Consider the following 14,573-nt stretch of genomic DNA (forward strand, 5'->3'; position numbering starts at 1 on the left):
CTGAGAGCTCGCTACCCTCAGTTCGCAGATTGCATTGGTCCAAGGAGGTGGATAAGAACTGTATTAGGAACAGGTATTGAATGTTAATCTTGCCAGCTGTCCCTGCATCCCATTATGTTACAGACAATTAGTGCTGAGGAATCGCCAGCCACTTCCAAATCCACGAAAGAACATTAAAAAAGTGGGTCATATGGTACTTGTTTCTTTTAAGTGTCCAATTTCCCAGAGAATAAATAATTTAGGGTCTTAATAAGATAACTGGAAAAGAATGGCCCAGATGGTGCCAATCTAGAGCCAAGGTTTTGAATACTCAAAAAAACATCAGAGGCATTACATAAAAACAGAACTAGAGCAAAGGGGCTTTACCTGTAGCAATTGTTATTAAATTTGTTATAGCTGGCAAATGCTATTAGTACACCAAAACCCACTCCAAGAGAGAAACATATCTGTGTGGCTGCATCTATCCAAACCTACAACAACAGATGCACAAAGGAGAGAAAAAGAGCTGTTATTAGAGATAATTGCAGGAACCTATTCACAACAGAGATGAAAGACAATATTAAAATAAGGGCAATTTTGTAACTTGTGCTTTGCATCTGTAGAATATTTTTGTAAGATATTGTGCCTTATTCGGCTACTAGCAATTATATAAATGATGCATAAATTGGTATCTCTCATATATGTCTATTTGCACATTCACATATTATTTTAAAGACAACTGTAGATTAATACATTCTGCGCAGCAGGCAGTAAATTTACAGTGACATTTTTCTGAAAATGTATTGAATTATTCAATATTGATCAGTTACTGGCATTTAAAACATGGAATTGCTGCTGTTGAAAAGCCTGGCTTCATTTCCATGGTAACTTCACCAAGTAAATAAATTAATCAAAGCTAATGCCCATTTTCTCAAATTATAAATATAATTTTAAAGATTCTGTAAATTATGTTTTTGAAAAACAAATTAAATCCATGGTTATTGCAATGACAGGACAGACACTATTTTTCCTCTTAATAATTTTCATAAAATTAAATAAACTAAATCTGCCAGGGGCGGAAAACCGGGGAGGGGGCCAGTCCACCCCATGTTTTGAGAGGTGGGGGATATCCCCCCTAGTTTTTGTCATCCGGATTTTAAAATCTCCGCTTTCCGCTAGACAGTGGAGGTGGGACTGCTGATCGAGGGCACCGATTGGACGAGAGAGACGTCGATCAGCAGGCAATGGGGGCGGAACATGATGTTTCAGCGCGATGACTGGAGAAGGGAGGAGTCGTGGGGGGGGGGGGTGGGACTGAGGATAGAGTGCGGTGACTGGAGGAGGGAGGAGTTGTGGGGTGGGGGTGGGGGGGGGGGACTGAGGATAGAGTGCGGTGACTGGAGGAGGGAGACGTGGCACAGACCTGCGGCACAAAAATTGGGGGGGATCGTCCCCACCTCTCAAAACAGAGGGGGGACGTGTGTCCCCAGGCCTCCACCCCCTGGGATTTCTGCCACTGGCCCACTGTACCAAAATCTAAAGGCATCCGAGGCTCAGAACATCAAGCACGACTGAAAAACTCTTCACGTACTTCCCTTCACCTGCTGCACCACCAGCTGCTCCGTCTACGATAGGGGTCAAGCTCCACGCTCAGCAGGGAGCTGAAGTTGAAGTTGTGGGCAATTGATTAGGGCCTGGTTGGAGAGTGTGTGGAGACCTAGGAGGAAGTCTCCAAGTCATCTGGTTACCTCCAACTTCCAAAATACGTGGTGACCACTGCAAGTTGTCCTTAGTGCAAGTAAGTTGTAAAAATATTCAAATACGAGCTAATGGGATATGAGAGAAATCATTTGTAGGGTTACACAGAAATATGTAGGAGGGGGAGCAACTGATGGGGATTCCTCTGTAGCGAGTTGGCATGTATGCAACAACCCAACTGGCCATCTGCTGTGCTGTGCTGTATTAAGCTGTGCTGTATAAAGCCCCCTGCTTTACTCATTCTATACCCATGACTGTGTAGCCGGGCATAATGCGAACTCCATCATCAAGTTCGCCGACAACACCACTGTTCCTGGACGAATTACAGATGGTGATGAGTCAGAGTAGAGAAGTAAGATCGACCGATTGACCAAATGGTGTCAGCACCAACAAACTGGTGCTCAACATCAGTAAAACCAATGAACTGATATGTGGACTTTGGAAGGGGAAGGATGAGGACCCACAATCCTGTTTATATCAATGGGTCAATCGTGGAGAGGGACAAAAACTTCAAATTCCTGGGTGTGCATATTTCTGAAGATCTTTCCTGGTCCCAACACGCTAATGCAATTATAAAGAAGGCACATTGCGCCTCTACTTGAGAAGACTACGGAGATTCAGTATGTCAAAGAGGATTCTTTTGAACTTCTATAGGTGCACAGTAGAGAGCATATTGACTGGTTGCATCATGGCCTGGTTTGGCAACTTGAATGTCCAGGAGCGGAAAAGACTGCAAAAGGTTGTGACCACTGCCCAGTCCATCACTGGCTCTGACCTTCCCACCATCGAAGAATCTATCAAAGGCGCTGCCTCAAAAAGGCAGCCAACATCATCAAAGACGCACACCATCCTGGCCACACACTCATTTCACCATTGCCATCAGGAAGATGGTACAGGACCCTGAACACTGTAACCACCAGGTAGAGGAACAGCTTCTTCCCTGCAGCCATCTGGCTATTAAACAACAATAATTAAGCTCTGAACTACAACAGACTATTATTATTATTGCACTATATTTGTTTATTTATTGAGTATGTGTGCATGTGTATATATACACACTGAACTTTTTTTCTCCCTTTATGTACTATGTTTACATATTCTGTTGTGCTGCAGCAAGCAAGAATTTCATTGTCCTATCTGAGACAAATGACAATAAAACACTCTTGACTTGACTCTTGACTGGTTGTTCAGCCCAACAATAGGCTCACTTTGGAGCAATGTGACATATTGACCGGTCTGTGAACTAAACGAGTGTTGCAGATAGAATGATGTTGGTCTGTGTGACTCTAATGAGGAAATTATGTCATTGGCACAACAGCGAGTCACATCTGGAAGTACCTGTATTTCTTAAATGGGGCAATTTCATCCTGATATGATTGCAGAATTGTTCCACTCTGAAAATAACTGACTTTATTGATATAGCACAGAGCAAAATCCTTCTGCGCTATTTGATTTTACCTCAATAGAATAGTAAGTCTGTGTCGAACATAATGCCAGGTTAAACTAATCCCTTCTGCCTGCACATGATCCATTTCCCTCCATTTCTGCATACTCATATAAAGGCCTCTTAAATTCCTATATTATATCTCCAATTTTTGGGAAACAGCCACAATGATAGTCTCATAGAAACATAGAAACGTAGAAAATAAATGTAAGAGGAGGCCATTCAGCCCTTCGAGCCAGCACCGCCATTCAATCTGATCATGGCTGATCATCCCCAATCAATAACCCGTGCCTGCCCTCCCCATATCCCTTGACTCCACTAGCCCCTAGAGCTCTATCTAACTTTCTCTTAAATCCATCCAGTGATTTGGCCTCCACTGCCCTCTGTGGCAGGGAATTCCACAAATTCACAACTCTCTGGATGAAAATGTTTTTTCTCACCTCAGTCTTAAATGACCTCCCCTTTATTCTGTGGCCCCTGGTTCTGGACTCTCCCAACATTGGGAACATTTTTCCTGCATCTAGCTTGTCCAGTTCTTTTATAATTTTATATGTTTCTATAAGATTACCCCATCATCCTTCTAAACTCCAGTGAATACAAGCCTAGTCTTTTCAATCTTTCCTCATATGACAGTCCCGCCATCCCAGGGATCAATCTCGTGAACCTACGCTGCACTGCCTCAATCACAACGATGTCCTTCCTCAAATTAGGAGACCAAAATTGTACACAATACTCCAGATATGGCCTTACCAGAGCCCTATACAACTGCTGAAGAACCTCTTTACTCCTATACTGAAATCCTCTTGTTATGAAGGCCAACATTCCATTAGCTTTCTTCACTGCCTGTTGTACCTGCACGCCAACTTTCAGTGACTGGTGTACAAGGACACCCAGGTCTAGCTGTACCTCTCCTTTACCTAACATAACCCCATTGAGATAATAATCTGCGCAGGCTTGGCGATCGCTTCGCCCAACACCATCGTTCAGTTCACAATAACCATCCAGATCTCCCGGTGGCTCAGCACTTCAACTTCCCCTTCCATTCTGAATCCGACCTTTCTGTCCTGGGCCTCCTCCATTGCCAGAGTGAGGCCCAACACAAATAGGAGGAACAGCACCTCATATTTCGCTTGGGACTTTACACCCCAGTGATCTGAACATTGACTTCTCCAATTTCAGATAGTCTTTGCTTTCTCCCTCCCTCCCCTCCCCTTCCCAGCTCTCCCACAAGCCTACTGTCTCCGCATCTTCCTTTCTTTCCCCCCCACACCCTCTGACATCAGTCTGAAGAAGGGTCTCGTCCAAAAACATCACCTATTTCCTTCACTCCATAGATGCTGCATCACCCGCTAAGTTTCTCCAGCATTTTGGTCTACCTTCGATTTTTCCCGCATCTGCAGTTCCTTCTTAAACAATGATACCACTGTTCTTTTCCTCAGCGACTAACATTTCTAAGATTTCTCTAATTTTTTAAACCAAACCAAAACATCTAAACATCCATTGGGTGGAACCAAACATCTTTGTGAATGTTCTGGAGGATTTCAGTAGTGGACAAGTTCACATATCTTGGTAGCATTCTCTCAAAATCAGTCAACATTGATGACAAAATCAACAACAGGAACTACAATTAAAGCATCATCGTGTACAAACTCCAATACACATCTGCCAATGTGTCTAAAATGATAATAGCTGTTCAGAGTGCTTGGAAATCAGTACACCAGGTAAAAAACCTGGGCACTGGAGAAACGAAACCTTCTGAGAGCCAGTCAGCTGAGATTTCTAACTGTATAGAATACTTTGATGAAGTAGCAGAATAAAATATGAACCATCCTCAGATGTTTGACAACTAAAATGAAGTCTATTGTAAAGGATGAGAATACAAGGTACCAGGAAATATCAATATACAAAGCCAACATGGGTTTACAAAAAGGACATCATGGCTGACTATTCCACTGTATTTTTTCCAAGATGTAACTGGTAAAATAAATGTGGATGAGATGTCTTACGACTTTCAGATTTAGACTTTGATGCAGTCGGACCCAAGAGGTAGACATGCAAATTTAAAACGCATGGGATTGGGGATAATATCGTGGCACTGTTGACAGACAGGAAATGGAGAGTAAAATGGTAATTTACGCGGTGGCAGATGGTGATTAGATGGGTGCCACAGGTATCAGTGGGTGTCACTGCAGTCCCTCTGATAAAAATGACAACAAACTGGAGTTTCTTTTTAATTGCAATGTTGTCGCTTGCCTGGATTTTTTTTCTAACTTTGCTCATTGTCCACTGGCTATGGCTGCTCCTGTTTTACTTGTTTTGATTTAAGTACGTGCAAGTGTTACATTTTCCCACATTCTAGATTACAGAAGAATTCAATGGGTGCCAGAAATTACTCCCTTAAACAAATAGTAGCTGAAATGCAGAAACCATCTTTGAAGTTGCCCAAATGTTATCTGGAAAGTGAAGGTGGTACTGGAGAAATTAAAACAATGTAAAGACATAAAGAGTGAAATAAATTACTTTCAAATTATACTAATTATATTATATTGAGGGGGGTGTGGAGACTAACAGATTTGTTGACTAAAGGCCATGTTCTGTTCCAGTTGTTTTTCATCCATCCAGTACATTTCCTTTGTGTCATGGACTGTTATGTGTTATCTATGTTTAAACAGCTCAAGTCTATTTATCATTCTGTCCATTCAACATGCCAGTCAAGTAGCCAGTAAATTCGATGCCTTCCCATTGCCCTGAGCAGCTGAACTTTCATAACTGGTTTTATTCAGCTAATCTCAAGCTGGGATAATATTTGAAAAGAAACATAACACAAGTCCAATCGTCCCTTGAAAGCAAATCACGGTGCTGCCGTTTCCCTGCTTTTCTTAACAACATAGCATCTCCTTTATTATTATTACTATATAATCAATGTCATATTTAGAATTACATTTTGAGTATGGAGTGAGGTGACAAGTTAGGTCTGAATTACAAGTGATGGGGGTTGCCCAATTCCATAAAATGCAGAAAGCATTTCATTATCCTTGCAATCCTTGCACCGAAATATCAAGATCTGATGTACCTATTCAACTCTTCTGCCATTTCCTTGTTGCCCATAATAATTTCACCCGTGTCTGCCTTCAAGGACCCACATTTGACTTAGCTACTCTTTTTCCCTTAACATATTTAAAGAAGCTATATTCCTTCTTTATATTCCTGGCCAGCTTCCCTTCATACTTCATCTTTTCAGCCCGTATTGCCCGTTTTGTTTCCTTCTGTTGTCCTATGAAAGTTTCCCAATCCTCTGGCTTCTGGCTACTCTTTGCTGTGTTATAGATCTTTTATTTTAGTATTATTCTATCCCTAACTTCTCTTGTCAGCCACGGTTGCCTCCTACTCCCATAGAAACATAGAAACAAAGAAAATAGGTGCAGGAGGAGGCCATTTGGCCCTTCGAGCCAGCACCGCCATTCATTGTGATCATGGCTGATCGTCCCCTATCAATAATCCGTGCCTGCCTTCTCCTCATATCCTTTGACTCCACTAGCCCCTAGAGCTCTATCTAACTCTCTTAAATCCATTAGAATCTTTAGAATCTTTCTTCCTTTTTGGAATGAAATGATCCTGCGTCTTCTGGATTATGCCCAGAAATTCCTGCCATTGCTGTTCCACCGTCATTCCTGTTAAGATCCCTTTCCAGTCTACCTTGGCCAGCTCCCCTCTCATGTCTTCATAGTCCCCTTTGTTCAACTGCATCACTGACACTTTCGATTTAACCTTCTCCTTCTCAAATTGCAGATTAAAACTAATCATATTATGATCACTACCTCCAAGCGGTTCCTTTACCTCGAGTTCTCTTATCATATCTGGTTCATTGGACAACACTAAATCCAGAATTGCCTTTTCTCTGGTCGGCTCCATTACAAGTTGCTCTAAGAATCCATCTCGGAGGCACTCTACAAACTCTCTTTCTTGGGGTCCTGAACCAACCTGATTTTCCCAGTCTACCGGCATATTGAAATCCCCCATTACCTTAGTTACATGCCAGTTTTAACTCCTGCTGCAACTTACACCCTACATCCGGGCTACTATTTGGGGGTCTGTAGATAACACCAATTAGTGTCTTCTTGCCTTTGCAATTGCTCAACTCAATCCACAGTGACTGTACCTTGTCAGTCCCTATGTCTTCCCTCGCAAGGGAATGAATTCCATCCCTCACCAGTAGAGCTACCCCACCTCCTCTACCCACCTGCCTGTCCTTTCTATAGGATGTATAACACTGAATATTAAGTTCCCAGGCCCGATCCTCCTTCAGCCACATCTCCGTAATCCCCACAATGTCATATCTACCAACCTCTAACTGAGCCTCAAGCTCATCTACTTTACTTCTTATACTTCGCGCATTCATATACAATACTTTTAATTCCTTACACATCTCACCTTTCACATCGATCCCTATTACACTTGGCCATACTCTCCTATCCCTTTGTGAGCTTCCTTTCCCGTTAATTCTGGGGTCATTAACCATCCCTTTACTCTCTTTTCCTTTAACTCCGTCCTCGACTATATTGTGCTCTTGTGCTCACTGCATGTACTTTTCACTTGATAGTGGTTGCAGATTTGAGAAATGGTGTCAGAGTAGCCAAGGTGAGTAAATATACTATATCTTATAAATCAAATGTACGGTAGCCACAATGCGCTATGTATGCAAACAAAGGATGTTTAGGCTGGTTAACAGGGTACCAGAGTATGTTTATTGTCGTGGTACACTAGCTAAGTCGGCAGACTAGTAACCCAGAGACTTTGACTAATAATCTAATTCACACCAAGGCAGTTGTGGGATTTAATTGCAGTTAACAACATAGAAATAAAGAAAAACTAGCATTAGAAGAAAGATTACAAAACTGCTGGATTGTTGTGAAACTTGTTTGGAACCTTCTGTGCTTTTGGGGGAAGGGGTTTGGAATTTGCTATTTGTATCCAGTCTGACCTATGAGTGACTAAAGACTTACAAGAGCATGGGTGACTCTCGAGAGCCCTCTGAAATCAACTAGTCTGTCAGTTATAACAGAACAATTCCAAGGTGTTTCAAGTAATGTAAAGAAGCCAACACTGAGTCAAGACGTCTCTGTGGATGGCTCAAATGTAATTATGTCTTTCTGCTGACTGGTTAGCATGTAACAAAAGCTTTTCACTGTACCTCAGTACACGAGACAATAAACCAAACTAAACTAAACTAAAGTAGAAGGAGGGAGTGCGGGAGGGAGTGTGAGTGGGCAGGCCCGTGAGAGGAGGGGGGTTAACAATTCCAAAGACTAGTGACTCCGTTTTTGCTTGCTGCATCAACAATAATATCCTATGACTTCCACAATAAAATGCATGTAAAAGAAAGTAGGAAATGCCATATAATCTGGCACTTAATATATAGGTTGATATCATCAACAAATGAGGAATTTTAGATATAGTCTCTGACCTTGGACTCTGACCCTTCCTCAAAAACAGTGAATTATCAAAAAAGATTGCTGATTTGAGGAAAGAACTCCACAAGGAGGACTTCAAGTGTGCTCTTGTGGACAAGAGTCCACCAAAGGTTCAGCATCAAAAGCAATGGGGTGCAAGTTCACATCTTTCATCTGATCCTGTTCCTTCTCATTTTTGTGTGGACCCTGCAGCATAAAGTCCTGCGGGAAGAAATCTCAGGCAACTCCTTCACCAACCAGAACTCTGTTGAGGGTGCTGCCTTGCTTGTTGCCCCTTACATGTAGATTGATGAAAACAAAGTTCTTGCGATGCCCAAGGCCAAATTACAACCTCACAATGAGCGCCAAAACTTATGCTTGAGGAAGAAGTGATAGGCTGCAATGTCAGTAGGTGAAATCATTCAGCTATCTAACCGTAACCTTCAATGTGCTGAGGAGACCTAGCAGCAGAGGCGGGAGAGTTGCTGCCTTACAGCATCAGAGGCCTGGGTTTGATCCTGACTACGGGAGCTGTCTGTACGGAGTTTTACTTTCCCTCCGTGACTGTGTGGGTTTTCTCCTGATACTTTGTTTCTTCCCACACTCCACAGACCTAGACGTACAGGTTTGTAAGTTAATTGGCTTCGGTAAAAATTGTAAATGGGCCCTAGTATGGAGGATAGTGGTAGTACATGGGAATCGGTGGTTGGCACAGACTCGGTGGGCCAAAGGGCCAGTTTCCATGCTGTATCTCTAAACAAAACTAAACCAAACCTGTAAAGCTGAGCCTGAATGAGGGTTATCAGTTACATAGAAACATAGAAAATAGGTGCAGGAGGAGGCCATTCGGCCCTTCGAGCCAGCACCGCCATTCATTGTGATCATGGCTGATCGTCCCCTATCAATAACCCGTGCCTGCCTCCTCCCCGTATCCCTTGACTCCACTAGCCCCTAGAGCTCTGTCTAGCTCTCTCTTAAATCCATCCACTGCCCTCTGTGGCAGGGAATTCCATAAATTCACATTTGTGGATGAGAAGCTACAATATTGTAATAGCAAAATTGCACAAAATAATTGACTCCTGCCCATACTTTCTTTTATGGGAAGAAATAAGCGACTGCTTTATAACCAGTTGCGAAAAGCTGGCATGATATGTTAATCTTAAAAACATACCGAGGCCTTACGAAGCCGTAAGAAGTCAACACTTAGATATGCTTTGATTCCATCTATCGCTCCAGGGAGAGTGATTCCACGAAGCAGCAGAATTGTGAGAACAATGTAAGGCATTGTGGCCGTAATCCAGACAACCTGTTGTGTAATAAAGAAAAGCAAATTTACTCTTACACTTATCATTTGTGGATTTAATTAACTGCAAAGCATTTAATGCCAAGATAAATTATGTTATACATTAAATATTCTATTTAAGATGGTGATACCTAAAAATAAAGTATCAGCATATTTTGCAGATACAAATGTTAATTTCACTTAGAGTTTCGAAACAGGCCCTTCGGCCCAACTTGTCCATGCCGACCAAGATGTCCCATCTAAGTGTGACCCATTTGCCTGCATTCGTCCCACATCCCTTTCCCATCGCTGTACCTGTTCATGGATACTTCCTTGCCCCTGATTACACTAATGCTCATATTTCCTCAAAACAGAGACAGGGGGCATTCAGCCAATACAGACCATGTTAGCTCGGTGTAAGCTAACATTTAACATCATATTTAATGTCAGCTGAATCATATCAGAATTAATTTGGACACGAATAAAATGGGCTGTTTCAGCTTGACCTGGACTGCTGACCGGACAGATCGCCCACACTTACTCTCACTCTGCGTGTACAAAATCATGAGAGGAATAGATCAGGTAGACGCACAGAGTCTCTTGCCCAGATTTGGGGGAAATCGAGAACCAGAGGACATAGATTTAAGTTGAGGGGGGGGAAAAGATGTAATAGGAACCTGAGGTGGTACTTTTTCACACAAAAGGTGGTGGATGTATGGAACGAGCTGTCGGAGGAGGTAGTCGAAGCAGGTATTATTGCACCATTTTAGAAATGGTTAGACTGGTACATGGATAGGACAGGCTTAGAGGGATATGGGCCAAATGCAGGTAGGTGGGTCTAGTGTAGATGGGGCACGTTGGCCGTGTGGGCAGGTTGGGATGAAGGGCCTGTTTTCACGCTGTAAGACTCTATCAGTACCCCGTTCCTGCATTCTTCTCCCCATATCCCCTGACTCCACTATTTTTAAGAGCCCTATCTGGCTCTCTGTTGAAAGCATCCAGAGAACCTGCCTCCACTGCCCTCTGAGGCAGAGAGTATCCAGAGAACTGGCCTCTGAGGCAGAGAATTCCACACTCACAATTCTCTGTGTGAAAAAGTGATTCCACCAGTCCAGCAGCTGCAGAGCCAAGAGTGCTGATGTGAGGAAGGCCCTTCCTGAGATATATCCGACAGACTCTTGTACCTGGGAAAGGGCTAGAGCCAGAGTATTGGCTGCAAAAATCTTTGGAAATATTTCTTTTTTTTAATGTTTCTGGCATTTGGAAATATTTAAAACCATCAAAACTGAATTATTAACTGAAATATAAATGCTATTGACAATCATTCTATTATATAAAAATAATAATTTTAAACACTTAAGACGTTTAAATGCAGTGAAAGAATGAAGTAGGAGTACTTTGCCTTTCACTTGATCCATAATGAAGTGTTGTACCAGATCTGACCTGGTTCAAGATTCATCAGGTGCCTCCTAAGTGTAAATGCTGGGTCATGAGAGCAAGACTGAACTCTGTCCCTACAAGGAAATCCTGTCGTAGATTGGCCTTTCCAAATCTACCAATAAATATGGGCATTCTGCGTTTGACAGGACATGCCAGAACTATCAGTATTAGTGAGTGGCATCCACAAAAATATTTGTTTGGGTGTGTTTGTAAAGTCCATTGGATATTGAATATAAATCTCCAAAATTGGCCAAGGTATGTCATTTTATGATCATGAAAAGTATACATCAGAGTCAGGAGAGAGTTGGATTTAGCTCTTAGGACTAACGGAATCAAGGGATATGGGGAGAAAGCAGGAACGGGGTACTGATTCTGGATGATCAGCCATGATAATTTTGAATAGCGTGCTGGTCTGAAGGGCCAAATGGACTACTCCTGCACCTATTTTCTATGTTTCTAAGTCCCACCCTTATCCTGTTGGAGGAACTCAGTGGATCAGGCAACATCTGTGGAGGGAATAAATAGATTCATCACATATCCAATCCCTCCACAGATGTTGCCTGTCCCACTGGGTTATAGAGTCATAGAGTTATAGAGTGATGCCACGTGGAAACAACTTGCCCACACCAGCCAACATGTCCCAGCTACACTACTCCCACCTGCCAGCATTTGGTCCAATCCGTCCAAACCAGTCCGACCATTGTACATGTCTAACTGTTTCTTAAATGGTGGGATAGACCAAGCCTCAACTACCTCCTCTGGCAGCTTGTTCCTTACATCCACCACCCTTTGATTCCCATTAAACCCCTCAAATTCCTATTCAATCTTTTCCCCTTCACCTTAAACCTGTCCTCTGGTCCTCAATTCACCTACTCTGGGCAAGAGAATCTATGCATCTACCCGATCTATTCCTCTCATGATCATATACAGTACACCTCTATAATATCACCCCTCATTCTCCTGCACTCCAAGGAATAGAGACCCAGCCTACTCAACCTCTGCCTGTAGCTCAGATCCTCTAGTCCTGGCAACATCCTCGTAAATCTTCTCTGTACCCTTTCCAGCGCGTTTCATCCAGCACTTTGTGGTTTGCTCCTGATTCCAGCATCTGCAGTTCCTTGTGTCCACATTCCTATCTTTTTACATTGACTTGGCTCTGTGAACCTCTTGAAAACTTTAGGCAGAAATCTCCCAGCTTTTTCCATGATTTAATTAAAAACCCTACTGCACAGTTGTTTTTGCAGGGAGAGAGTCGGATGCTTGGTTACTGGAAATGTATCCAGATGAAAAGAAAAGTGCAACACTTTATTCTGTCTGGTCAAATTGCCTAAGGCCGACTAAGGCATATAGTTGAAGCAAGGTCTGTCTTTAGGGTGTATAAAATAAATTAGATCAGAGACAAAAATTGATCAGAAAATTTAATTTAAGCTATTAAATTCATATAATACATTTTCCTTGTGATGCTGAAATTAAGTAAAAGCTAATGAGAATTATTTTAAATAATACACTACTTATTCACTTTATATTGTAGATTGATTTCATTCCAATCGATCGCGTTCCACAAAAACCCACTTGCAAGGTGATTAAAATGCCCATTAATTTACGGAAATTAAACATTAAATTCCTTCCATTTGGCCTATAAATTCATGACAATGAGATTTAAAAATCATGTTATGTTGTGAATTCTTGTGTGAATGTTATTTGGACACAGGCTATTTAAAAATGTTAACCTTTTCTTAAGAAATGGATAGACGTTTAGATCTAGTAATTGAATTTTGTAATTAGCTACAATTAGGTAACTAGCGAATTATATGCTTTAATTTCTGGTCGTCCAAGTAAGATTGTTCCATATTTGTTTCAGAATGCTTCAATCTATAATAACTGAAATTTTCAATCAGTTCTCTTACTTTTTAAGAAAGTTATGGGCTTTTGACTGTCCTCGATCACAGCTTTTGAATTAAGTCAATGGAAAAGCAATTTGACAAGATGCTAATTTCAGAGTATGAAAATGGCCATAACTGTTTTAATACTGAAGGCATAGAAGTGCATTAGGTGTCAAATTAAACTTCTTTTTATGCTTTATCCGATGGGATAAATGGCAGACGATTTTAAAAATCTCAACATTTTGTGACATTGTTACAAGTAGATATAGGCAAGTTGATTAAATGAGTGGATAGATGGTTGATGAGATTTAATTCTGAGCAATATGAATAGCATTTTGATAAGAATAATGAGAAGAAGCAATGATCTAGAGGGCACAATTCTAAACAAGGTCCAAGAACAGACATTTGGATAAATGTGAATATTTAAATGAAAATGGCAGGGCAGGTTCAGATAATGGTTGTAAAAAGTATATAATGGTAAAAGAGTAAAGAGCAAGAGAATTATGATGATCATTTGTAAACACTGATTAAACTACAGTTGGAGTATCTTTTCCAGTTCTGGATGTGACCCTTTGGAAAAGATATGAAGCCTTTGCAGAGAACGCAGTAGAAATTTACCAAAATGATTCCAAAAATGACAGACTTCTTTAGTTATAGAGATTAGAGATGATTGTTTGCTCTTCCTGGAAAAGGTGTGGTTAGGGGAGGAATAGATACATGTATTTAGAATCAAGCAAAGTGTCCACAGAGAAGAAAGGCTGTTAAGAAACAAGGGAAATTAAATTAAGGTAATTGACAAAAGATTTAAAAGTAAAACAGGGAAAGGTGCATTGACACATTGAGTCTGGAATGCACTGCAGGGGGGAGTAGTGGAGATGGCTTCAATTATATATAAAACGGAGCTGAATATGCACTTGATATGCAAAGAATTTGCAGAGCTATGGGAAAAGTTCAGAAAAGTGGGACGAGCTAACTGTCCTTGCATGGTGTTTAATGAATCTGACAATCCAAACACATCATGTTAATAAATGATAGCAGAAGAAGTAGGCCATTCATCCCATCACCATTCAATCATGGCTGATCTATCTTCCCCTCATAACCTAATTCTCCTGCTTTCTCCCCATAAACCCCTGACACCCGTACTAATCAATAATCTATCTATTTTTGCCTTAACAATATCCTTAAACAGACTTCCTTCCTTCTATGCTGTAAACATTTTGTGATTATGAAGGCAATGGTTTCCACCAACTCAGGATATTACCCCAAACCATTTAAAGCAAATTGAATACGTTTAAAGTGACACCGCGACAATAGTACGATCAGATAACCTGCCTTAT

General features: G+C 41.4%; 1 protein-coding gene across 1 annotated transcript in view; it reads right to left on the reverse strand.

Moving 5' to 3' along the window:
- Nucleotides 1–14,573, reverse strand: part of LOC129705860 (sodium-dependent dopamine transporter-like) — a 37,483-nt gene that overhangs the window by 15,028 nt on the left and 7,882 nt on the right. Inside the window, exons 5-6 of the mRNA XM_055649712.1 lie at nucleotides 9,803–9,937; nucleotides 367–470 (exon numbers count right to left, since the gene is read on the reverse strand). Coding sequence (XP_055505687.1) covers nucleotides 367–470; nucleotides 9,803–9,937 — 239 coding nt within the window. The remainder of the gene's footprint in view (nucleotides 1–366; nucleotides 471–9,802; nucleotides 9,938–14,573) is intronic.

Source organism: Leucoraja erinacea, chromosome 2, assembly GCF_028641065.1.
Source record: "Leucoraja erinacea ecotype New England chromosome 2, Leri_hhj_1, whole genome shotgun sequence".
NCBI lineage: Eukaryota > Metazoa > Chordata > Chondrichthyes > Rajiformes > Rajidae > Leucoraja > Leucoraja erinaceus.